This window comes from Chiloscyllium punctatum, chromosome 39 (assembly GCF_047496795.1).
Source record: "Chiloscyllium punctatum isolate Juve2018m chromosome 39, sChiPun1.3, whole genome shotgun sequence".
Classification (NCBI taxonomy): domain Eukaryota; kingdom Metazoa; phylum Chordata; class Chondrichthyes; order Orectolobiformes; family Hemiscylliidae; genus Chiloscyllium; species Chiloscyllium punctatum.
This window is the reverse complement of record NC_092777.1, coordinates 33,730,938-33,755,452: the sequence shown is the minus strand read 5'-3', so window position 1 is coordinate 33,755,452 and position 24,515 is coordinate 33,730,938. Positions and strand designations below refer to the sequence as shown.

The 24,515-nt window shown below is 42.6% G+C and overlaps 1 protein-coding gene across 1 annotated transcript in view; it reads left to right on the top strand.

Moving 5' to 3' along the window:
* Window positions 1-24,515, top strand: part of cfap52 (cilia and flagella associated protein 52) — an 88,733-nt gene that overhangs the window by 37,657 nt on the left and 26,561 nt on the right. The window contains exon 11 of the mRNA XM_072558428.1: window positions 11,966-12,117. Within this exon, the coding sequence (XP_072414529.1) occupies window positions 11,966-12,117 (152 nt within the window). The remainder of the gene's footprint in view (window positions 1-11,965; window positions 12,118-24,515) is intronic.

Here is a 24,515-nt window from a genome sequence, read left to right as displayed (position 1 = left end):
CCCATATCATCAAGGCTGCATTTGACGAAGCGTCAACCCTGTGCAAAACTGGAGGCAATGGGAATCAGGGAGAAATCTCTGCACTAATTGTAGTCATACCTGGCATAAAGGAAGGTGGTTGTAGTTGTTGGAGATCAGTGACCTCAGCTCTGGGGCATCTCTGTAGGGATCCCTCAGATCCTACGTCCCATGTCCTACGTATCCTACGTCCAACCATTTTCAGCTGCTTCATCATGACCTTTCCTTCATCATAAAGATCAGAAGTGGGAATGTTTGCTGATGATTGCACTATGTTTAGCACCATTGGCAATTGTTCAAATACTGAAGTAATCCATATCCAAATACAGCAAAAATAAGACAGTGTCTAGGATTGGTCTGAAAAGTGCAGGAACATTCATGCCACACAATGCCAGAATGAGTATCTCCAACAGGAGAGAACTTAGCCATTGTCTTTTTGCATTAAATGGTATTATCATCACAGAATACCTTACTATCAACATCCTAGGGGTTACAATTAACCAGAAATTGAACTTGGCTAGCCATATAAAGACAATGGCTAGAAGAGCAGTTTGGAGGATAGGATTCCTGCTTTGAATAACTCACCTCCCAACTCCTCAAAGCTGATAGACCTACAATGCACAAGTCAGAAGTGTGATGGAACACTCTATCCGATGAATGCTACTGCAACAACACTTCAGAAGCCTGACACCATCCAGGGGAAAGCAGCGTGTTGATTGGTACCTAATCCACAAATATCCATTCCCTGTACCATCGATTCTCAGTAGTAGCAGTGAGTCCCATCTACAAGATACACTGCAGAAATTCACCAAGCTCCTTAGACAGCACCTCTCAAATCCACAACTACTTCCACCTTGAAGCACAAGGGCAGGAAATCCATTGGAACACCACCACCTGCGAGTTCCTCTCCAAGCCACTTACCATCCAGACTTGGAAATATATCTCCATTCCTTCGATGTCACTGGGTCAAAATCCTGGAACTCTCTCCTTAAAGGCATTGTGTGCCTACACGAAAATTGAATGCAAGCGGTTCAAGAGGTAGCTCACCATCACCTTCTCAAGGGCAACTAGAAATGGGCCATAAATGCAAACGCAGCGATATCTATATCCCATAAATGAATTCAAAAAATCACTGACCTTAATATCAAGAGCCAGCTGACCATACTGGATCCAGAAAAAGCAATATGTACTGACAATGTCCCAATTGTAATTCTGAAGACTGAATCAGTTTATACCCACATGCAACAAATCTTAAACAACATTCAGGCTTGATCTAATAAGTGACAGACAACATTTGCACCATGCAAGTGCAAAGCAATGAGCTTCTTGAAAAGAAAAAGTCTACCAATCTCTTTGGAACATTCAGTAGTTTCATCATCATTGTCAAATTCCCCACACCACCAAGGTCCTGGAGGTTACCATTGCCCAAAACCATTTGGACCCTGGAGATCACTATTGTTCAGAATCTAACTGAATGAACCAAATAATTATAGCAGCGACAAGAACAAGGCATTTGGTGGAATTATGCAGTTATGAAATCACATCCTGACTCCCAAAGCCTTTTCTTCAGCTACAATGTGCAGTCTTAGACAGTGGATGCACGTATGCAGTGTTTGGAGTAGGTTGGCTAAAATGTTTCTTAAACTCTTGAGTAATCAGGATACGACAAAATTAAGGAATTTGAGAATTCAATGCTTCAAATTTGGAGATGATGATACACTAAACCCTGATAAAAGTTCTTCATAAAATGGCCAAAATCAGTTATTTTATTAGCGTAGATGTAGCATCCAATGAAATTCTGTTATTTTTAATTTGGCGCAAATGAAAAAACATAGCTGAAACTAAATATGTCAAGCAAACAAAATCTGTGATTTTTAAAGTTACACAATTGGGGCACTATTGTGTTCTTTTAATGGAATATAATGTCTTTGCTAAAGAAATTAAGGAAGTGTTATTGACATCATGGGGCTGGAATTTAGACACAAAGTTAATTGTGTTAAAATAGCAAATGCAATTTTTCCATCTGTCCTCCAAAAGATTAAGTATTTTAGTAAAGGATGCAGGAATGAAGGATGAAGAATATAGAAAATCCTCATTATCCACATGGGTTGGGGACTTGGAGTTCCATTGACACTGCTTCAATTTACCTATCTACCATGAAGGACCATGCAATCAGACCAAACAAGTCAATGGGGGAAATAATGGAACCTAAGGCTAAGGTAATGGATAAGTAAACTGGGCTTGGACCGGGGAAAGATTTCTCATTAATAATGGGGGGAGAGTTTGCTAATGATGAATATTGAAATGTGTGTGCAAATCTGAACATATAGTTATGAAAATAACAATAGAAAGCTTTTTTTAGCAGTAGGGGGATGTGTGAAATGAATCATACTGTAATAGATTAAATTGTTCATATGTGTTGGCAAATTGGCTAAACCGTAAATTATTGTTTGCACCAGCATGAACTATCCATGCAAGGAATTTGCTGCAGATAGTTGGAGGATATTGTTCATATCTGTTAGATTTTGATAAAAATCCTAAAACCTGGCAGTAATAAATTGATCAGGCCCAGCTGTGGCACTCCATCTCTTAAAACTTGCCAATGGTCCATTTATTTCCACTCTCCATCTCACGTTATCAAAACAATCTTCTTTCTGTACTAATATTTACCTTCTAGACCATGACTTTGCATAGTAACCTTGATGGAGTACCTTGTCAAATGTCTTCTGGAAATCTAAAAACACCATACCTCCACGTTTCCCTTATCCATATTGCTTATTACTTTCCCAAAGAACCAAAATATATTTGTCAAACCTGAAATCCCTTTCACAAAATCATATTGACACTGCCTGAATGCATTGAAATTTTCTAAGTGCTCTATTATAATAGGCATCAATCTAACTGTCCTGAACTTGGAGCAGGAGAAGGCTATCGGCCACTCAACCCTTCTTTGCCGTTCTTCAACAAGACCATGGCTGATATACCCCAGGCCTCAAATTCTTTTTCACTTCACCTCATCATATTCCTCAACTCCTGAGATTTTCAAAAATTATTTGCCCCTTGCATCCTGAAATACTTCCAGTGATCTAGCCTCTGCAACTCTCTGAGGTAGGGAATCCCAGACAATCACTACCCTCCAGGAGAAATTCTGTAGCTTATCAGTTTTAAATGAGTATCTCCTTATTCTGTAACTATGTCCCTTAGTTTGAGATTTCCTTCATTTGTGAAACATTTTCTCACCATCTATCCTGTCAAGCCTCCTCAGAATCTTGTGTTTTTCAATAAAATTGCTCATCATTCTTGTCAGCTCCATTGAATAAAGGATGAACCTTTCTGGCCATTCTTGATAAGTCAAGCCCTTCATTCCAGGAATCAGCCTAATGAGTCTGTTTTGAACAGCTTCCAATGCCTGGACATCCTTTCTTAAATACTGGGACCAAAACTGTACACAGCACTCCAGGTGCAACCTCATTGTTAAGCTGTACAATTGTAACATGCCTTCCCTGTTTTTTAAACTCCAAAACTCCTAGCATTAAAGACCAAAATTCCATTTTACCTTCTTAATTATTACTACACTTGCATGCAAGTTTTTTTTGTGTTTCAAGAGCAGAAGCAACTAGATCCCTTTATACTATGCTGTTTTGGAATTTCTCTGTTTAACTAACAGCCTGATTTTTAAGATGGAGTAGGAACAAATGACTGTAGATGCTGAAATCTGTACCAAAAACAACAAATGCTGGAGATCACAGCGGGTCAGACAGCATCCATGGAGAGAGAGCAAGCTAACGTTTCGAGTCTGGATGACTCGTCATCAGAGCTGAAGTGAAGTGTGGAGGGGACAGCATTTATGCAGTTTGGGGGAGTAGAGTGCAATGGTGTGGGGGTAGTGGGTGTCAGGTGATGATGGAGAAAAAGTGTTGATAGTTCAGATTAAGTGATCGGACTGTGAGAATGGCAGGACAATGGTGTGTCTCCTCCCAGACTTGAAAGGACAGACAGTCCTGCTGGAATGGTGGGGAGGGGAGAGAGGACATGATAATAAGCTAAAAGAAAGGGAAGAAATGGTAGCTCGTTCACAATTTAAAAGGTGTTGAACTCAGTATTAAGCCCAGAAGGCTGTAAAGTGCCTAGTCTGAAGATGAAGTATTGTTCCTCCAGTTTGTGCTGTAATTCACTGGAACACTGCAGCGTGCCAAGGACAGACATGTGGGCATGCGAGCAGGATGCTGTGTTAAAATGACCATCTGTGGGAAGGTCGGTATCCTGCTTGCACACAGACTGGAGCTGCTCCACAAAGAGGTCACTCAGTTTGCGTTTGATTTCTCCAATGTAGAATAGGTCACACTGGGTGCCGTGAAAAAAAATACGCAAGACTGGAGGAGGTACAGGTGAAGTGCTACTTCACCTGGAAAAACTGTTTAGGCCCTTGGATGGTGTATGACCTCACACATTCCTACATGAAACTCCATTAAACTCCATCTTCCAAGATTTTACCCACTTACTCAACCTATCTCTACCCCTTGCAGATTCCTCATGTCCTTAACACAATATGCCCTACCTCGTATTTTTTTGTATTGTCAGCAAATTTGGAAACATTACACTCTGCCCCTCCAAGTCATTAGTATAGCTGATAAATAATTGCGGCCTCAGGACCCATTCTTGTAGCACTCCACAAGGCCCACATTTAGAGTCATAGAGATGTACAGCATGGAAACAGACCCTTCGGTCCAACCTGTCTATGCCGACCAGATATCCCAACCCAATCTGGTCCCACCTGCCAGCACCCGGCCAATATCCCTCCAAACCCTTCCTCTTCATATACAAATGCCTTTTAAATGTTGCAATTGTACCAGCTTCCACCACATCCTCTGGCAGCTCATTCCATACATGTACCAACCTGTGCATGAAAAAGTTGCCCCTTAGATCTCTTTTATATCTTTCCCCTTTGTCTATTTATCCTATCCATGCCCCTCATAATTTTGTAAACCTCTATAAGGTCACCCCTCAGTCCCAGCCTGTTCAGTCTCTCCCTATAGCTCAAATCCTCCAACCCTGGCAACATTCTTGTAAATCTTTTCTGAACCCTTTCAAGTTTCACAACATCTTTCCAATAGGAAGGAGACCAGAATTTCACTCAATATTCCAACAGTGGTCTAACCAATCTCCTGTGCAGCCAACTCCTGTACTCATGATCCCCCAACTCCTGTACTCAATACTCTGACCAATAAAGGAAAGCATACCAAACACCTTCTTCACTATCCTATCTACCTGCGACTCCACATTCAAGGAGCTATGAACCTGTACTCAAAGGTCTCTTTGTTCAGCAACACTCCTTAGGACCTCACCATTAAGTGTATAAGTCATGTCCCAAAATGCAGCGCCTCACTTTTATCTGAATTAAACTCCATCTGCCACTTCTCAATCCATTGGCCCATCTGGTCCAGATCCTGTTGTAATCTGAGGTAACCCACTTCGTTGTCCACTACACCTCCAATTTTGGTGTCATCTGCAAACTTACTAACTGTACCTCTTATGTTCACATCCAAATCATTTATGTAAATGACAAAAAGTAGAGGACCCAGCACTGATCCTTGTGGCAGTCCACTGGTCACAGGTCTCCAGTCTGAAAAACAACCCTCCACAACCACCACCCTCTGTCTTCTACCTTTGAGCCAGTTCTGTATTCAAATGGCTATTTCTCCCTGTATTCCATGAGATCTAACCTTGCTAGTCAATCTCTCATGGGTAACCTTGTCGAACGCCTTACTGAAGTCCATATTGATCACATTTACTGCTCTGCCCTCATCAATCTTCTTTGTGACTTCTTCAAAAAACTCAATCAAGTTTGTGAGACATGATTTCCCATGCACAAAGCCATGTTGACTATCCCTAATCAGTCCTTGCCTTTCCAAATACATGCTCATCCTGTCCCTCAGGATTCCCTCCAACAACTTGCCCACCACTGAGGTCAGGCTCACCGGTCTATAGTTCCCTGGCTTGTCTTTACCGCCCTTCTTAAACAGTGGCACCATGTTAGCCAACCTCCAGTCTTCCAGCACCTCACCTGTGACTATCGATGATACAAATATCTCAACAAAAGGCCCAGCAATCACTTTCCTAGCTTTCCACAGAGTTCTCGGGTACACCTGATCAGGTCCTGGGGATTTATCCACTTTTGACCGTTTCAAGACATTTAGCACGGTAATCTGAACATTTTGAAGATGTCACCATCTATTTCCCTACAGTCTATATCTTCCATATCTTTTTCCACAGTAAATACTGATGCAAAATATTCATTTAGTAACTCCCCCATTTTTTGTCGCTCCACACGAAGGCTGCCTTGCTGATTTTTGAGGGGCCCTATTCTCTCCCTAGTTACCCTTTTGTCCTTAATATATTTGTAAAAACCCTTTGGATTCTTCTTAACTCCATTTGCCAAAGCTATCTCATGTCCCCTTTTTGCCCTCCTGATTTCCCTCTTAAGTATACTCCTACTTCCTTCATACTCTTCTAAGCATTCACTCGATTTATCCTGTCTATATCTGACATATGCTTCCTTCTTTTTCTTAACCAAACCCTCAATTTCTTTAGTCATCCAGCATTCCCTATACCTACTAGCCTTCCTTTTCACCCTAACAGGAATATACTTTCTCTGGATTCTTGATATTTCATTTCTGAAGGCTTCCCATTCTCCAGCCATCCCTTTACCTGTGAACATCTGCCTCCAATCAGCTTTTGAAAATTCTTGCCTAATACCATCAAAATTGGCCTTTCTCCAATTTAGAACTTCAACTTTTAGATCTGGTCTATCCTTTTCCATCACTATTTTTAAACGAATAGAATTATGGTTTCTGGTCCCAAAGTGCTCCCCGACTGACACCTCAGTCTGCCTTATTTCCCAAGAGTAGGTCAAGTTTTGCATCTTCTCTAGTAAGTACATTCACATACTGAATCAGAAGGTTGTCTTGTACACACTTAAGAAATTCCTCTCCATCTAAATCTTTAACACTATGGCAGGCCCAGTCGATGTTTGGAAAGTTAAAATCCTCTACCATAACCACCCTATTATTCTTACAGATAGCTGAGATCTCCTTACAAGTTTGTTTCTCAATTTCCCTCTGACTATTAGGCATTCCCATCATTCATTCAGCTTCAGCCTCAGGATGTGCACAGAATTGCTTATGGTGTGCTGGGTGAGTGAACAAGACTTTACATCAAAAAGAGACTGCCTGCTGTACTGAGACCCACATCAATAATGCAATCTTTCAGTGCCTTTCCTTGCAAGAAAGTGCCCTTGCAGCAGCTTTTCAGTGCTAGTTGCTGGCAAACCCTGCGATGCAAGTCTGTGCTTTCCAAGCATTCTGAAGTTGGATTAGAAAGATGTCATAATTGTGGCGAGAGATTGGGAAATGTCAGATCCCAAAGTCCATGGATGAGGGGTGCAAGTGACTGGAGCCATGGATCATGCCTTGATGCTGAGCAATGTGAAGGCTCCTCAAAGCCAGAGATGAGTTGAAATCATGAGGTATTCACTCTGATTTTCATGTCAAGAATTCTCAAAATCTAGTTTGTTAGCAGGTTTGGTTAAATGGAAAGCTCAAAATTATTGAGGTGCAATATGTTGTTAATAAGGCATTTAACAAGTGAATATCCCTTAATTGGCAGTTCATCACATGGTAAATGTATAAAAATGCAATGAGTTCCTCCAGATGTCAATATAGGCCTCAGTGGATTTCTCATCTGATTCCTGTAAGATGCTACCCAATTTCCTAACTGTTCAGCTGTGATAACATCTCCTGATTTAAGTCATTCAGTTAATCAAAAGAGACATGGAGAAATACCCAGCAACACTAACCTCTTTCCTTGTGATGTCATACAGTGACTCTGACTGGTGAAACAATTTGAAGGAGCTCTCTGCTGCTGTTTTTTGTCTCCCAGCATTGTGGTCCTTCTTAAACAGGTCTGCTCTTTTCTTGATGAAGTTGCTGACCCTGCTTTCTCACATTATTTGAGAAGTTGCTGATTCCACTCTCTCTTTATGAAACTATTCTCCCCATTCTCCCTCACGTTCCTTTTTCCATTTCAGAAATATATTTTATTTATAAATTATCTATAAGTAAATGTAACAAATACAAAACAGGTCCATACAGACATTGCAGAAAGTACAGTGGAATTTTGACATTATTCATTTTGTTTCAATCCTGATGCATTTCCTAATCACGAAAATAAATTATTTACATTCCCACTAAGGCAACTATTGTATCCTGAAATGTAACAGACCCTCATTATATTTTGGCAGAAAGACTGTGGGTCTTTCCTATAATGCCTTGGTGGCAGCTGCCCCAAGCTCCTCAACATTCAGTGCAGGATCTTAGATGTGCCAGTCTGTAATATTTGATCAAGGTCAACTCTTTGCAGTGGAAGACCAGCACATTTCTGGCAGACCAAAGAGCACATTTCACCAAGTTCTTGGTCCTCCAGGTGTAGTTGATGCTTGTCGCAGTGTGCATTACTGGGAGTGTCCTGTATAGCACAGAGTCCTGCATCATGGAATTACTCAGGATGAACCTTGAACAAAACCACTGCATCTCTTTCCAGGCTTGCTCTTGTACTGTTACTGAAGCGGAGGGCCCTCCTCGATATTGATTTTTGTTTTTAGGTGTGGTTACTGTCTCCAGGTCATCCTCCCTCTCATTATTGTAAGTGGTGGTGACTGTCTTTAGGCCCTTTCTCTTGCTCCTAGGGCCCTGTAAACTATTCCACATGTTACTGCTGCCTTTACAATTTCATATCCCTCCAGAAACAGATTCTAATCTTTATGCCTACAATTAAGGCCAATTCTTATCATGTACTAATATCACCTTTAAATTAACAGAACTATCTCTCCCCATTTTCCTAGCTCCCTGTCCTTCTGAAATGTCACGGAGTTTTCAATATTTACTTTCAACTTTTGACTTCTTTTATCTCTGTATTAACGATTAGAGCACACATATTTCTTTCTATTTGAGCTGTCAATTCACCCATTTTGTTACAAGTTCTATATGCATTCAACTACAGAGCCAGTAATCTTCATTTTACCATCTTTGTAATCGCTGATCTTAACTGCTAGCATCTTCCTAAATTTGCAGGCTCCAATTTTGCCTGCCCTGTTTGCTACTTCGTTCTCTTGATTAGTTTTCTCTCCTTAACTTGTTACATATTATCATACTTGATCCCTCAGTCCTGCAATTTAGTTGGAAGCCCTCTCTACCACACTAGTCCTTCTTCAAGGACAGCAATTGCCCCTCCCACGTTGTCAATGATGTCCTCCAGCACATTCCCTCCACTTGAACCTCTGCCCTTGAACCCCACCTCTCCAACTACAGCAAAAGCAGTATCCCCGATCCTCACCTTCCACCCCATCATCCTCTGGATAGAACATATCATCCTCTGCCATTTCCGCCACCTACAAACACTAGAGATATATTTCCTTCCCCACCCCTATCAGTGTTCTGCAGAGACCATTCCCTCCAAGACTCCGTTGGTCCACAACTCCTCCCCTCCACTCCCACTCTCAGCACCTTCGCTTGGTACGACAAGAGGGGAAAACCTGCACCCATACCACCCCCATCACACCCACCCCCGCCCCCCCCAGCTTCATCCAAGTTCCCAAAGGATCCTTCCACATCCAACAGAGATTTTCCTCCACCTCCACACATGTCATCTACTATGTCCATTGCTCTCAGTGTGGTCACCTCTACATCGCGGAGACAGGACGCCAACTTGCAGAATGTTTCAGAGAACATCTGGGACACACGCACTAACCAATTCCACCACCCTGTGGCCGAACACTTCAACTCCCTTCCTCTCACTCCGCCGAGGACGTTCAAGTCCTGGGCCTCCTCTACTGCCAAATTATAGCCATCTGATGCCTGGAGAAAGAATGCCTCATCTTCTGCCTTGGGACCCTCCAACCACACGGGATCTATGTGGATATCACCAGTTTCCTCATTTCCCCTTCCACTACCTTATCCCAGATTCAGTCCTCCAACTCGGCACCACCCTCTTGAACTGTCCAACCCCAGTCCATCTTCCTTCCCACCTATCCACACCACCCTCCACTCTGACCTCTCGCCATTGCCCCCCCATCTTCATCTACCTAATCGCATTCCCAGCCACCTTCTCCCCCAGCCCCACCTCCCGTCCTATTTATCTCTTAGCTCCCTTGGGCCCCCCACAATCCTGGTGAAAAGCTTATACTTGAAATGTCAACTGTCCTGCTCCTCGATGCTGCCTGACCAGCTGTGTTTTTCTAGCACACCTTTTGCCTCTTGTCAGTTTGTTAATCTACCCTACAGTCCCAATTTTTTTCCCTAAACGTTATAAGCATCTCAAACAGTCATGCAATTGCAATGGCTGAGTTTTCTCCATTTGAATCTTCTCAATTCCTTATCTTCTGCACTTGCAGTCAGGATCCTTTTGTCCCTGACTATTAACTAAATCAGAAGACCCTAAACTAGAGAAGTTACTGCCTCCTGGTACGAACTGTCCAGAACCTTCACTCTCCCTAATATGTTGCCGTTTCTGCAGCCTGGCCTCCAGTTCAATGAATCCCACAGATACTGTTTGCCCTTAAAAGTTTGGTGTCTAGGAGCTCTCACATTCTGCAGGTGCAATACATGATCTGTCCTACTATCTCAAGGTACTGCTACCTGTCCCTGGATCCTCCCTTCTCATATTCTCAGCCGAATCAATTCATCTAGAATTATTTTTCTTGTAAACCTTTTGATTTTCTGATTCTGTACTCATGCTGTATCAGCTCCAAAGTAAGAGCTGGTCATTTAGGTTCCGTGATTTCAACATTCCTTAAATTGATTCACTCGTGCTGTTATCTATGTCATACATGCAGTCGAAATGAGTCTGTTTTTATAGAAAACAGAGTGCCTGCTAGATGGCTGTGACTAAGCATTCTATGAACTTTGTTTCTCTTGCCATTACTGACACTGCAATTGATACTTTCAATCATCTCATTCATATGCGTTTGTGACTCACCTCTGGAGCAGGTGGGACTTGATCCCTTTGTATCAATTGCAGTGACAACACAGCTATTAACAGCAGTTGTGGTCCACATGGTATCTCAATGATTGCAAATTACACCTTTCATTCCTCTGCATGGAATCCCTATATTCTACAGAATCTACACTATCTTGGTGGAAATTTCCCAAATTCTGTGTAAAGTATGGGGGCAGGTGTATTATGAGGTGGTTACTAACACACCACCATAATGCCAGAAAAAAAACCTGTCTAATCACCCACCACTTAGCCTATTAAGAACTGACAGGCCAGCATGGATGAGTTTCTCAGTGACTCAAAGAACTCAACACATGATGAAAGTCTCCAGAAGCTCAGTCAGCAATGACGCTTCTGGGCCTTCAAGTCTGTCAGTTAACGCCTACTGCTTGGGGAATCCAGTGGCAATAAGGTGAGTACTTCATATCAGCTTGCTTGGGGTAGGGATCTTGGGTCAGAGGCAAAAGTAAAGGTGCTTTCAGAGATTATCCATTTGACCCCAATTCGTGCTTTAATTGCTTCCTGATTGGAGATAATGGTGGCCCCACTCCAAAGCTTGGTTACCATGGTTTTACAGTCTGGAAACCAGCCCCATTTCTTGACTGTGAGGATGAAGGTGATCAGGGATGTGATTAGTTGAGGTCATTCTTGCCCAACATTAATTAGTGAGTTCGTGCAAAGAAGCAAATTTTTCACAAAGGCCAACTGATCTGATTACTGTATTTCTCATTTTCACCATCTCCAGAAAAGGGAACATTGTGCTCTATATTCTGCTGTATTGAAGGTATAATGTCTGTATTCTATCACATTCCACTTGTGGAAATTCTGCTTTGCCATCTCCATTTGACTATTATTCCCATTACCCATTTTAAATCAATCTTTACCTTTCTAATTTCAGATACGAATATGGGAAATATTTGCAAAAAGCCATAAGTTTTCTGCAGGTCTGAAGGAGCACACATCAACTGTGTCATGTATTAAAATTAAGAAAAATGACCAAGAATGTGTAACAGCAAGTTATGATGGTACCTGCATCATCTGGGATATAATGTAAGTCTTTGCAAATGTACTTTTAATCATGAAATGTATGTATCTGTGATGTCACTGCAATGGCCAAATTCAATATTCCTAATTTCATGTTCCTGCCTCATCAGATTTCCTCTTTAAGTCATTGCTGTATACAGCAACAGTAATTTTGAGGCTCCAGAAAATGAAATAATTAAGTACATTGTTGTGGGCTATATTTTTGTGCTTCTTTGTTACATAAATTAAATAACATTTCAATTATTTTTAATATTTGAACAATTACAAGACTAATTGGGTCCCTATTTCACAAAAATGATTCTTCAATTTCCACAAAAGTATTTCATGAAATAATAATTTAATGTAAGTATTATCACTAAACGTTATAAATCTGAAGACCTAGGTAATATTCTAGGGATCTGGGTTCAAGTCTGGCTATGTCAGGGGACTAATATACTGGCAGGAATATTTGCTAGAGCTGCTCGGGAGGATTGAAACTAGTAATTTGGTGGTGGTGGGGTGGAGCATTTGTGGGACCCAGGGAGATAGTGAGGAAAGAGATCATTCTGAGACTTGTGCAGCTGAGAAAAGACCCAAACAGTCAGGACAAGTAGGGTCAAAGCAAAGAACAAGATAGGACTGATAAATTAAACTGCATTTATTTCAATGCAAAGGGCCTAACAGGAAGGCAGATGAACTCAGGGCATTGTTAGGAACATGGGACTGGGATATCATAGCAATTACAGAAATGTGGCTCAGGGATGGACAGGGTTGGCAGCTTAATGTTCCAGGTTACAAATGCTACAGGAAGGGCAGAAAGGGAGGCAAGAGAGGAGGGGGAGTGGTGTTTTTGATAAGGGATAGCATTACAGCTGTACTGAGCGAGGATATTCCCGGAAATACATCCAGGGAAGTTATTTGGGTGGAACTGAGAAATAAGAAAGGGACAATCACCTTTTGGGATTGTATTATAGATCCCCTAATAGTCACAGGGAAATTCAGAAGCAAATTTGTAAGGAGAGCTCAGCTATCTGTAAGAATAATAGGATGGTTATGGTAGAGGCTTTTAACTTTCCAAACATAGACTGGGACTGCCTTAGTGTTAAGGGTTTAGGTGGAGTGAATTTGTTAAGCATATACAAGAAACTTTTCTGATTCAGTATGTGGATGTACCTACAATACAGAAGGTGCAAAAGTTGAGCTACTCTTGGGAAATAAGGCAGGGCAGGTGATTGGGGTGTCAGTGGAGGAGCACTTTGGGGCCAGTGACCATAATTCTATTAGTTTTAAAACAGTAATGCAGAAAGATAGACCAGATCTAAAAGTTGAAGTTCTAAACTGGAGAAAGGCTAATTTCAACAGTATTAGGCAAGAACTTTCAAAAGCTGGTTGGGGGCAGATGTTCACAGGTAAAGGGATGGCTGGAAAATGGGAAGCCTTTAGAAATGCGATAATGAGAGTGCAGAGACAGTATATGACTGTTTGGGTGGAAGGAAAGGCTGGTAGTTATAGAGAATGATGAATAACTAAAGAAATTGAGGGTTTGGTTAAGAAAAAGAAGGAAGCATAGACAGGATAGATCAAGTGAATCCTTGGAAGGGTAGAAAGGCAGTATGAATACACTTAAGAGGGAAATCAGGAGGGCAAGAAGGGGACATAAGTTAGCTTTGACAAATAGAGTTAAGGAGAATCCAAAGGGTTTTTACAAATACATTAAGGACAAAAGGTTAACTAGAGAGAGAATAGGGCCCCTCAAAGATCAGCAAGGCGGCCTTTGTGTGGAGCCGCAGGAGATGGGGAAAATCCGAAACGAGTATTTTGCATCAGTGTTTACTGTGGAAAAGTTAATAGAAAATATAGAATGTAGGGTAATAGATGGTGACATCTTGAAAAATGTCTATATTGCAGAGGAGGAAGTGCTGGATGTCTTGAAATGCGTAAAAGTGAATAAATCCCCAGGATCTCTGTGGGAAGCTAGGAAAGTGATTTCTGGCCCTCTTGCTGAGATATTTGTATCATCGATAGTCACAGGTGAGGTGCCGGACGACTGGAGGTTGGCTAACGTGGTGCCACTGTTTAAGAAAGGTGGTAAGGACAAGCCAGGGAGCTATAGACCAGTGAGCCTGATGTCGGTAGTGGGCAAGTTGTTGGAGGGAATCCTGAGGGACAGGATGTACATGTATTTGGAAAGGCAAGGACCGATTAGGGATAGTCAACATGGCTTTGTGCATGGGAAATCATGTCTCACACACTTGATTGAGTTTTTAGAAGAAGTCACAAAGAAAATTGATGAGGACAGAGCAGTAGAATGATCTACATGAACTTCAGTAAGGCATTCGACAAGGTTCCTGGTGGGAGGCTGATTAGCAAGATTAGATCTCATGGATTACAGGGAGAAATTGCCGTTTGGATACAGAACTGCCTCGAAGGTAGTGGTGGAGGGTTGTTTTTCAGACTGGAGGCCTGTGACCAGTGGAGTGCCATAAGGATTGATGCTGGGTCCACTACTTTTCATAATTTATAAAATGATTTGGATGTGAACTTAAGGGGTATAGTTAGTAAATTTGCAGATGACACCAAAATTGGAGGTGTAGTGGACAGCGAAGATTACGTCAGATTACAACGGGACCTTGATCAGATGAGCCAATGAGCTGAGGAGTGGCAGATGGAGTTTAATTTAGATAACTGTGAGGTACTGCATTTTGGGAAACCAAATCTCAGCAGAACTTGTACACTTAATGGTAAGGTCTTAGGGAGTGTTGCTGAACAAAGAGACCTTGGTGTGCAGGTTCATAGCTCCTTGAAAGTAGAGTCGCAGGTAGTTAGGATAGTGAAGAAGGCATTTGGTATGCTTTCGTTTATTTGTCAGAGTATTGAGTACAGGAGTAGGGAGGTCATGTTGTGGCTGTATAGGACATTGATTAGGCTGCTTTTGGAATATTGTGTGCAATTCTGGTCTCCTTCCTATTGAATGATATTGTGAAACTTGAAAGGGTTCAGAAAAGATTTACAAGGATGTTGCCAGAATTGAAGCATTTGAGTGAAAGGGCGAGGTTGAGTAGGTTAGGGCTGTTTTCCCTGGAGCATCAAATGCTGAGGGGCGACCTAGTAGAGGTTTATAAAATCATGAGGTACATGGATAAGGTAAATAGACAAGGTCTTTTCCATGGGGTTGGGAAATCCAGAACTAGAGGACATAGGTTTAGGGTAAAAGAGACCTAACGGGCAACTTTTTCACACAGAAGGTGGAGCGCGTGTGGAATGGGCTACCAGAGGAAGTGCGGGGGGCTAGTACAATTGCAACATTTAAAAGGCATCTGGGTGGGTAAATGAATAGGAAGGGTTTAGAGGGATATGAGCTGGGTGCTGGCAGGTGAGACTGGATTGGGTTGGGATATCTGGTAGACATGGACGGGTTGGACTGAAGGGTCTGTTTCCGTGCTGTACTCTATGTCAGATGATAGAATGTGAATTCAATAAAAACTGAAATTGAGAGTCTAATAATGAATTTGGGTGACAAACAGTTGTTGACTGTTGGAAAATTCATCTGGTTAACTCATGTCCTTTTCAGGAGGAAACTACAGTTCTTCCAGGTCTGGCCGACATGTAACTCCAGATACACAGAAATGTGGTTGACTGCACAATTAAGGATGGGCAATAAATGCTGGCACAGCCAGTGATGCCCACATTTTATGAATGAATTTTTAAAAAGTAATGATTTGATATCACTAACTGCATCCAACTGACCGTCTTGCATTGATTGAGTGTTGCTTACTGAATACAGTTGACTGGTTCCTATGTCCATTTGCAACAAAAAAATGGTGCAAAATGCGTTCTTGATGCAGCTGGAACATCGACTTCATGCTGCCTGATAATCTTGTTGATTTTAGTGTCCAACCATCACAAGCCTTGCTAGATGCATCAGCAGGAGGCCAATATGACTGGTTGGCACCCATAAAACTACACTGCACTGCTTAAAGATATTTTTCACCTCTTAAAGTAGAAACGTATTGTGGATGTAACTGGTCCTGGCAGTCATGCCGGAAGAGATTTTAACCTGAGAGACATTGAAGCATGGCTCATACTTCCCAAGGTTGTTGAGACGCTGTTCTAGACTGTAAAGCAGGAGAGAGTTTGTAAGAGAAGGGGAGAAAGACCAAGCAGCCCTCTAGCCACATGTTCAGAATGGATTGGCAAAAGATACTTGGGAGTCAAACCACAAAAATCTGGATGCATTACTACAAGAAATTCAATGAGCGTATATGAGCAGTCAAGGTCAGCATATAGTACTGGCATGGAGAGAGGATTGGCTGAATGGCAGAAGACAGAGATTGGAGATAAAGGGGTCTTTTTCAGGATGGCAGCCAATGACTTGTGGAGTTTTGCAGGGGTCAGTGTTGGGACCACAATCATTCACATCATACGTTAATGATCTGGACAAAGGACTAAGGGCATTGTTGATAAATTTGCATATGAATCAAAGATAGGTGGAAGGACAGTTATTATTGAGGAATGAGGGCTTGTCATTTGAGGATCAGTTGAGGACTTTGGGTCTATACTCTATGGAATTTAGAAGGATCACATTTAAACTTACAAAGTACTGAGAGGGCTGGATAGAGTGGATGTTTCCACGAATAGTAAAGGTTGGTACCTGAGGGCGCAGCCTCCGATTGAGAGGACTACTTTAGAACTGAGGTGAGGAGGAATTTCTTCAGGCAGAGGGTAGTGAATCTGTGGAATGCATTTTAACAGAAGGCTATGGAGGCGAAGTCATTGAGTGTATTCAAGACAGAGATGGATAGGTTCTTGATCAGTGAGAGGATTAAGTGTTACAGGGAAAAGACAACAGAATGGTGTTGAGAAACAAAGCAACCATGATTAAATAGTGGAGTAGACTCAGTGGGCTGAATGGCCTAATTCTGCTACTATGCCTTATGGTCTTATGACTATTCAAATGTAATTTCCTACCATCTGAACCATGCACCTCAGCTGCTGCTCAGTTTACAACACCTCCCACTCAACCTTACCACTTACCTATTTAAAAGCTCCATCAATCAGGACTCTTACACAATATTCATTTGCTCTACCAGTGGTGGCACGGTAGCACAGTGGTTAGCACTGCTGCCTCACAGCGCCAGAGACCTGGGTTCAATTTCTGCCTCAGGCGACTGACTGTGCGGAGTTTGCACGTTCTCCCCGTGTCTGTGTGGGTTTCCTCCGGGTGCTCCGGTTTCCTCCCACAGTCCAAAGAAGTGCAGGTCAGGTGAATTGGCCATGCTAAATTGCCCGTAGTGTTAGGTAAGGGGTAGATGTAGGAGTATGGGTGGGTTACGCTTCGGCGGGGCGGTGTGGACTTGTTGGGCCGAAGGGCCTGTTTCCACACTGTAAATAATCTAATCTAATCCAACCACATATTTTTAAATTTTCACCTTTTAACCATTATCTTTCTGGGTGGACAAGGCTTTTAAATTCACAACCAGGCTTCTATTGGTCAGGGCCAGGAAATGGAGTTCACTTTACTGCATGTTTCGAAGATAAGGCTTAGTTCTGTTTTAATTGCAATTTTAACATGGTGCAAATGGGTAGTTTTTGAGTGATCTAAAATGACACATAAACTGTACAGATTTTGAGGATTTATACATTTTAGATGGTTAAAAACTTAGCCACTGGACTTTCAAATTAATTGTTAAAAATTATCTTCTCACACACCTTTTGACTGATTATGATATAGTTATTTTCTTTGCAGTTATTGAATGAGTTTCTGATCTTTCTAACATGCATTGCAGGACTGCACCACAGCATATCCAGTCTGGAGTTGAGAAAATTGCAGTCTAGGCGGGAATAGCCCCTTATGTGATGCTTAACTGGTCATTGTTGACGACTTAAGATCCTCCATTGGCAGCTGGGTTAGAAAGCCAAGAATGGTGGAGGTGGGAGGATGCAGGGTTCTGTAATGCTACCACCGTGACTTCATTAAGTTGCCTTTCCACCTCCAGAACTCCTCACCTCCAGTATATGTAGGTTGCATCCTATGTGGCAGCCATGACACTGAAAAACCATTTAGAGGAGCTTCAGACTGGTGTATCAGACAAAAATAGTTGAACTAGTAAAGGTGAACAGTCATCAAAGAACAGATGGAGGGAGAAAGATGGGAGAAAATAACCTACCACTGTACATGGCTTTCTTCAACCTTACAAAAGGTCTTTAACACCATCAACCAGAAAGTGTTATGGAGTGTTCACCTCTGCTATGGCTGCACCACAAACTTTGTACCATTCTTTGCCTGCTTCACAAGACATTAAAGTCATGGTAATGACAAATGGTTCTACCATCAATCCGTTCCCCATTGCCTCACTACCCAGCACTGTTCTAGGTCTACCTAGCTGAAATGCTTCACCTCCCCACTGACAAGGTGCCCACTTAGAGTGGAACTAACCTACAGAACCAGCAGAAATTATTCAATCTCTACCACCTTTTAAGGCAAAACCAAAGGCATCCCACCTAGTGTCATCAATCTGCAAGACTTAGATGATGTTTTCATATGTACAAACTCAAAGGACAGACTCCATATTGTCATCGGCACCTTTTATAAAGGCATGTGAGAGCATGGGTCTCATCCTGAACATCAGCAAGACAAAGGCCCTCCACCAACTTGGCCTGGCATTATGGAGCGAACACCACCAACAAACACCCCCCTCCACAAACCCTGATCATCAAGGTCCACAGGGAGACCTTTGAGAACTTCCAGTACATTGCATTAAACACCTCGAGACTTGCTGTCAGGAAAAGGTGGTAGCCAGGCAAAAACAGTGCAAGGAGCACACTGCCACACCAATGCTCCACCCACCACTGCCCACGACCACCTTTTTGCCCAAGTGTGGCATAATCTTGGGAAGTAGATATTAATGAAGAGATCCAGTGTACTAATAATGTTGAAATCTCCATGTTGAAATCAAAATTCCTGCAGACACCAAATCTGATGCAGTGATTCTATTTTAGGCCAGTTGTGATAGACGAATACGAATAGAGTGGAATAATCTGTGCGCAGTCATCAAAGATAGCTTTAGCTCTGCATGAAATAGGGGGATACTAACTGTATTTGAGGAACTTGTAAAATAAGAAACTGCAAATATTTTGAATTGTATAAACCACGAGTTTTTAAGATTGCTGACACTTGAACGAACTTGCATTTATATCATGCCTTTCATGCCCTTAGAAGATCCCACAATGCAACACAGCTATTAACTGTACTTACTGTTGTGATATGGTAAGCATAGGGTACTTATAGCACAATGGTGGTATCCCTACCACTGAGCCAGGAGGCCCGGTTTCAAGTCCACTTGTTTAATAGTGTAAAAGAGTAAATGTGTTTTAGAATGTAATAACATTTATGAACAGGTTGACTAAGAAATGCATCTGTAGATAAACATGACAGACAATTTGTATATATAAATACTTTACAGACACTAATGAGATGAGGGATCAGATAATGTGTTTCAATGAGGTTAGTCAAAGAATAAATATCTCAAGAGATCGCCCTGTTCTTTTTGAATAGAACCTGGGATCTTTAACATGCACTAGAAAGGGTAGATAGGCTTCAATTGTTTTTTTTGTCCTGGAAGATGGCATTGCCAACACTGGAATGGAGTAGAAAGTTTCTCTCGAGGCAGTGGTGAGATGCCAATTGAGGAGGATTATTGCTTGTTAATGCTTGTTGATGACCCAAATTGATTCATTAATATTCAACTTTCTACCTTGCTAGCTTCTAACTTTTCTGACTTTCTATCTTGCCAAACAAGCTAGACGTTGAGAAGATGTGATGTAGAAACCAGAGTGGGTACCTGGCAGTTCAACTCACTGCATGATCTGAACAACCTTCATGTTGCATACTGTCAAACAGCATTTCAGGGCTGAGTACACTTCTCCACACAGTGAAACATGCTGCACCCTCATAACCATGGATATGTCTCCATCGTCAACCACTTTGAGGCTCAGCTTGTGCAGTAACTTGGTGGAGGTTTTGCTGTGACTGAGTGACCAGTCAATGTCATTGAGAAGGGAGTGCACTCTGACACTGCACCTATCTTGGACTTACATCAAATATTACAGGTGAAAGGGTTGCCAGCCTTGCTCAGAATATCCACTAAGTGGGAACAACACATGGTAAGATGGGGCTGGAATCAGATGTGAGAGACATCATAGGGCACTGTAGGTAATTAATGCAGTAAGTTTGGTTATATCTGGTGAGAGACCTCACTAGGTCTCACAATGCAAAACCCTACAAGAACCTTGACTGAACTGGGACTTAGCAAAACAAAATTCTGTCTCATGTTGAAATTGAGGCAAATACACCTGAAAATTTGTGTTCACCCATATCTACCAGCAGATGGTGGTATTGGCTTTAAAATGTGAACTGCATCTAGATTGGTTCTGTGTTTGCTTCACCAACACATTCCACCCTGACCTTAAATTTACCTGGACCATCTCTGACACCTCGCTCCCCTTCCTGGACCTCTCCATCTCCATTAGTGACGACCGACTTGACACTGACATTTTTTACAAACCCACCGACTCCCATAGCTACCTGGATTACACCTCTTCCTACCCTATCTCTTGCAAAACTGTCATCCCGTATTCCCAATTTCTCCGCCTCTGCCGTATCTGCTCCCAGGAGGACCAGTTCCACCATAGAACACACCAGATGGCCTCCTCCTTTAGAGACTGCAATTTCCCTTCCCACGTGGTTAAAGATGCCCTCCAACGCATCTCGTCCACATCCCGCACCTCCGCCCTCAGACCCCACCCCTCCAACCGTAACAAGGACAGAACGCCCCTGGTGCTCACCTTCCACGCTACAAACCTTCGCATAAACCAAATCATCCGCCGACATTTCCGCTACCTCCAAAAAGACCCCACCACCAGGGATATATTTCCCTCCCCACCCTTTTCCGCCTTCTGCAAAGACCGTTCCCTCCGTGACTACCTGGTCAGGTCCACACCCCCCTACGACCCACCCTCCCATTCTGGCACTTTCCCCTGCCACCGCAGGAACTGTAAAACCTGTGCCCACACCTCCTCCCTCACCTCTATCCAAGGCCCTAAAGGAGTCTTCCACATCCATCAAAGTTTTACCTGCACATCCACTAATATCATTTATTGTATCCGTTGCTCCCGATGTGGTCTCCTCTACATTGGGGAGACTGGGCGCCTCCTAGCAGAACGCTTTAGGGAACATCTCTGAGACACCCGCACCAATCAACCAAACCACCCCGTGGCCCAACATTTCAACTCCCCCTCCCACTCTACCGAGGACATGGAGGTCCTGGGCCTCCTTCACCGCCGCTCCCTCACCACCAGACGCCTGGAGAAAGAACGCCTCATCTTCCGCCTTGGAACACTTCAACCCCAGGGCATCAATGTGGACTTCAACAGCTTCCTCATTTCCCCTTCCCCCACCTCATCCTAGTTTCAAACTTCCAGCTCAGCACTGACTCCTTGACTTGTCCGGACTTGTCCGACCTGCCTATCTTCTTTTCCACCTATCCACTCCACCCTCTCCTCCTTGACCTATCACCTTCATCTCCTCCCCCACTCACCCATTGTACTCTATGCTACTCTCTCCCCACCCCCACCCTCCTCTAGCTTATCTCTCCACGCTTCAGGCTCACTGCCTTTATTCCTGATGAAGGGCTTTTGCCCGAAATGTCGATTTCGCTGCTCGTTGGATGCTGCCTGAACTGCTGTGCTCTTCCAGCACCACTAATCCAGTATCTGTGTTTGGAGAAGTCCAGTGCCATGTTATAAGATTGAATCATTGTCAAGATTTTCTCAGTTCTCATCATGATTCATTTGGAACTAACTTACGTAGATGAGAAGCAATGCCTTTTCAACCATAGTTTATGTTTATTTTCAAAATTTCACAGGAGTGTGTTTAAAGAAAAAGCAGCACGTAATTGATCCACAATATAACTGACAACAAATGCAAAATTATATTAAAGATTTTGTATGTGATATATTATCCGAAGGTGCTTCAGACAGGTTTAATTAGAGAAATAATGATGAATTAGTTGGGGTAACCAAAATTCAAAAATGGTATTCAAAAGAAGAGAAGGAGGTAGAAAGATGGAGGTGTTTGGAGCAAATTCCAGATCATTTAAGTCTAAGTGGCTGAAAGTACAGCTGTCAATGGTGGGATGACATGATTAGGCAATGCACAAGTGGTTATCTTGGTGCTAAATTAGAGAACCGAAACCAGAGGATACTTAAACTAAATAGAAAAACTGCAGCTAAGAGTTATTAAGAAAGAAAAGACAATAAATGTTACAATGAAATAACAGTGAAATGCTTCTTGTATCCTACTCAGGAAAGCATGTCCTCTTGAAATCATAATGCTTGATGGCATCCTTACGATTTATGATACTTTGATTCTATTTCAGAGATCAGATGTGATAGTGAGGCACAAAGAAGATAAAGCTATGTGCAAGGTCATCAAATATAGCTTTTACTTATTCAAAACTATGTCTTTGAGAGATAGTATGTATAAAGGTGGGGAGAGTTAGTAGTTTGAGATTGTAACATTAAAGGCACAAGATGTTCCAATGCTACATTTGACCATGTCCAAGAACAAAGATAAGGATGCGTCAGTTGTCAGTGAGAGTTGTTTAGGAATAGGGAAGAAGCTCTTTGCAGCTAAAATGCTGCCTGTTGGCTATCTCAGTACAGATGAAGCTTTGGGAAAGCTGCTTGATAGTTCTCTCTGCTGAGAAGGTGGGGTTCTGGGAAGCCCTGGAGCACTTATCAGCTCAACAGAGTTGAAAAAAAACTGTTGGAGAAGATGTCAGTTCAATGCAGCTGAAGGAGACCCACAAGCAGTACTTACATAGAACATAGAACATAGAACATAGAAGAATACAGCGCAGTACAGGCCCTTCGGCCCTCGATGTTGCGCCGATCAAAGCCCACCTAACCTACACTAACCCACTATCCTCCATATACCTATCCAATGCCCGCTTAAATACTCATAAAGAGGGAGCGTCCACTACTGCTACTGGCAGGGCATTCCATGAACTTACGACTCGCTGAGTGAAGAACCTACCCCTAACATCCGTCCTATATCTACCCCCCCTTAATTTAAAGCTATGCCCCCTTGTAATAGCTGACTCCATACGTGGAAAAAGGTTCTCACTGTCAACCCTATCTAACCTCCTAATCATCTTGTACACCTCTATCAAATCACCCCTAAACCTTCTTTTCTCCAATGAAAACAACCCCAAGTGCCTCAGCCTTTCCTCATAGGATCTTCCTACCATACCAGGCAACATCCTGGTAAACTTCCTCTGCACCCGTTCCAGTGCCTCCACATCCTTCCTATAGTATGGCGACCAAAACTGCACACAATATTCCAGATGCGGCCGCACCAGAGTCTTATACAACTGCAACATGACCTCAGGACTCCGGAACTCAATTCCTCTACCAATAAAAGCCAGTACGCCATATGCCTTCTTCACTGCACTATTTACCTGGGTGGCAACTTTCAGAGATCTGTGTACATGGACACCAAGATCCCTCTGCTCTTCCACACTACCAAGTAGTCTACCATTAGCCCAGTAATCCATCTTTGTATTACTCTTACCAAAGTGAATCACTTCACACTTAGCTACATTGAACTCCATTTGCCACCTTTCTGCCCAGCTCTGCAGCTTCTCTATATCCCGCTGTAACCTGCCATATCCTTCCTCACTGTCTACAACTCCTCCGACTTTCGTATCATCCGCAAACTTGCTCACCCAACCTTCTAACCCTTCCTCCAGGTCATTTATAAAAATGACAAACAGCAATGGTCCCAAAACAGATCCTTGCGGAACACCGCTCGTGACGGCACTCCAAAATGAACCTTTGCCATCAACTACTACCCTCTGTCTTCTTCCAGAGAGCCAATTCCTAATCCAAACCTCCAACTCACCCTCAATGCCATATCTCTGTATTTTCTGCAGTAGCCTACCATGGGGGACCTTATCAAACGCCTTACTAAAATCCATATATACCACATCTACCGCTTTCCCCTCATCTACCTCCTTAGTCACCTTCTCAAAGAATTCAATAAGGTTTGTGAGGCACGACCTGCCCTTCACAAAACCATGCTGACTATCCTTGATCACATTATTCCTATCCAAATGTTCATAAATCCTATCCCTTACAATTCTCTCTAAGACTTTGCCCACAACAGAAGTGAGACTCACTGGCCTATAGTTACTAGGATTATCCCTACTCCCCTTCTTGAACAAGGGAACCACGTTTGCTAGCCTCCAGTCCTCTGGCACTACTCCTGTCGACAAAGAGGACACAAAAATCAAGGCCAATGGCTCTGCAATCTCCTCCCTTGCTTCCCAGAGAATCCTAGGATAAATGCCATCAGGCCCAGGGGA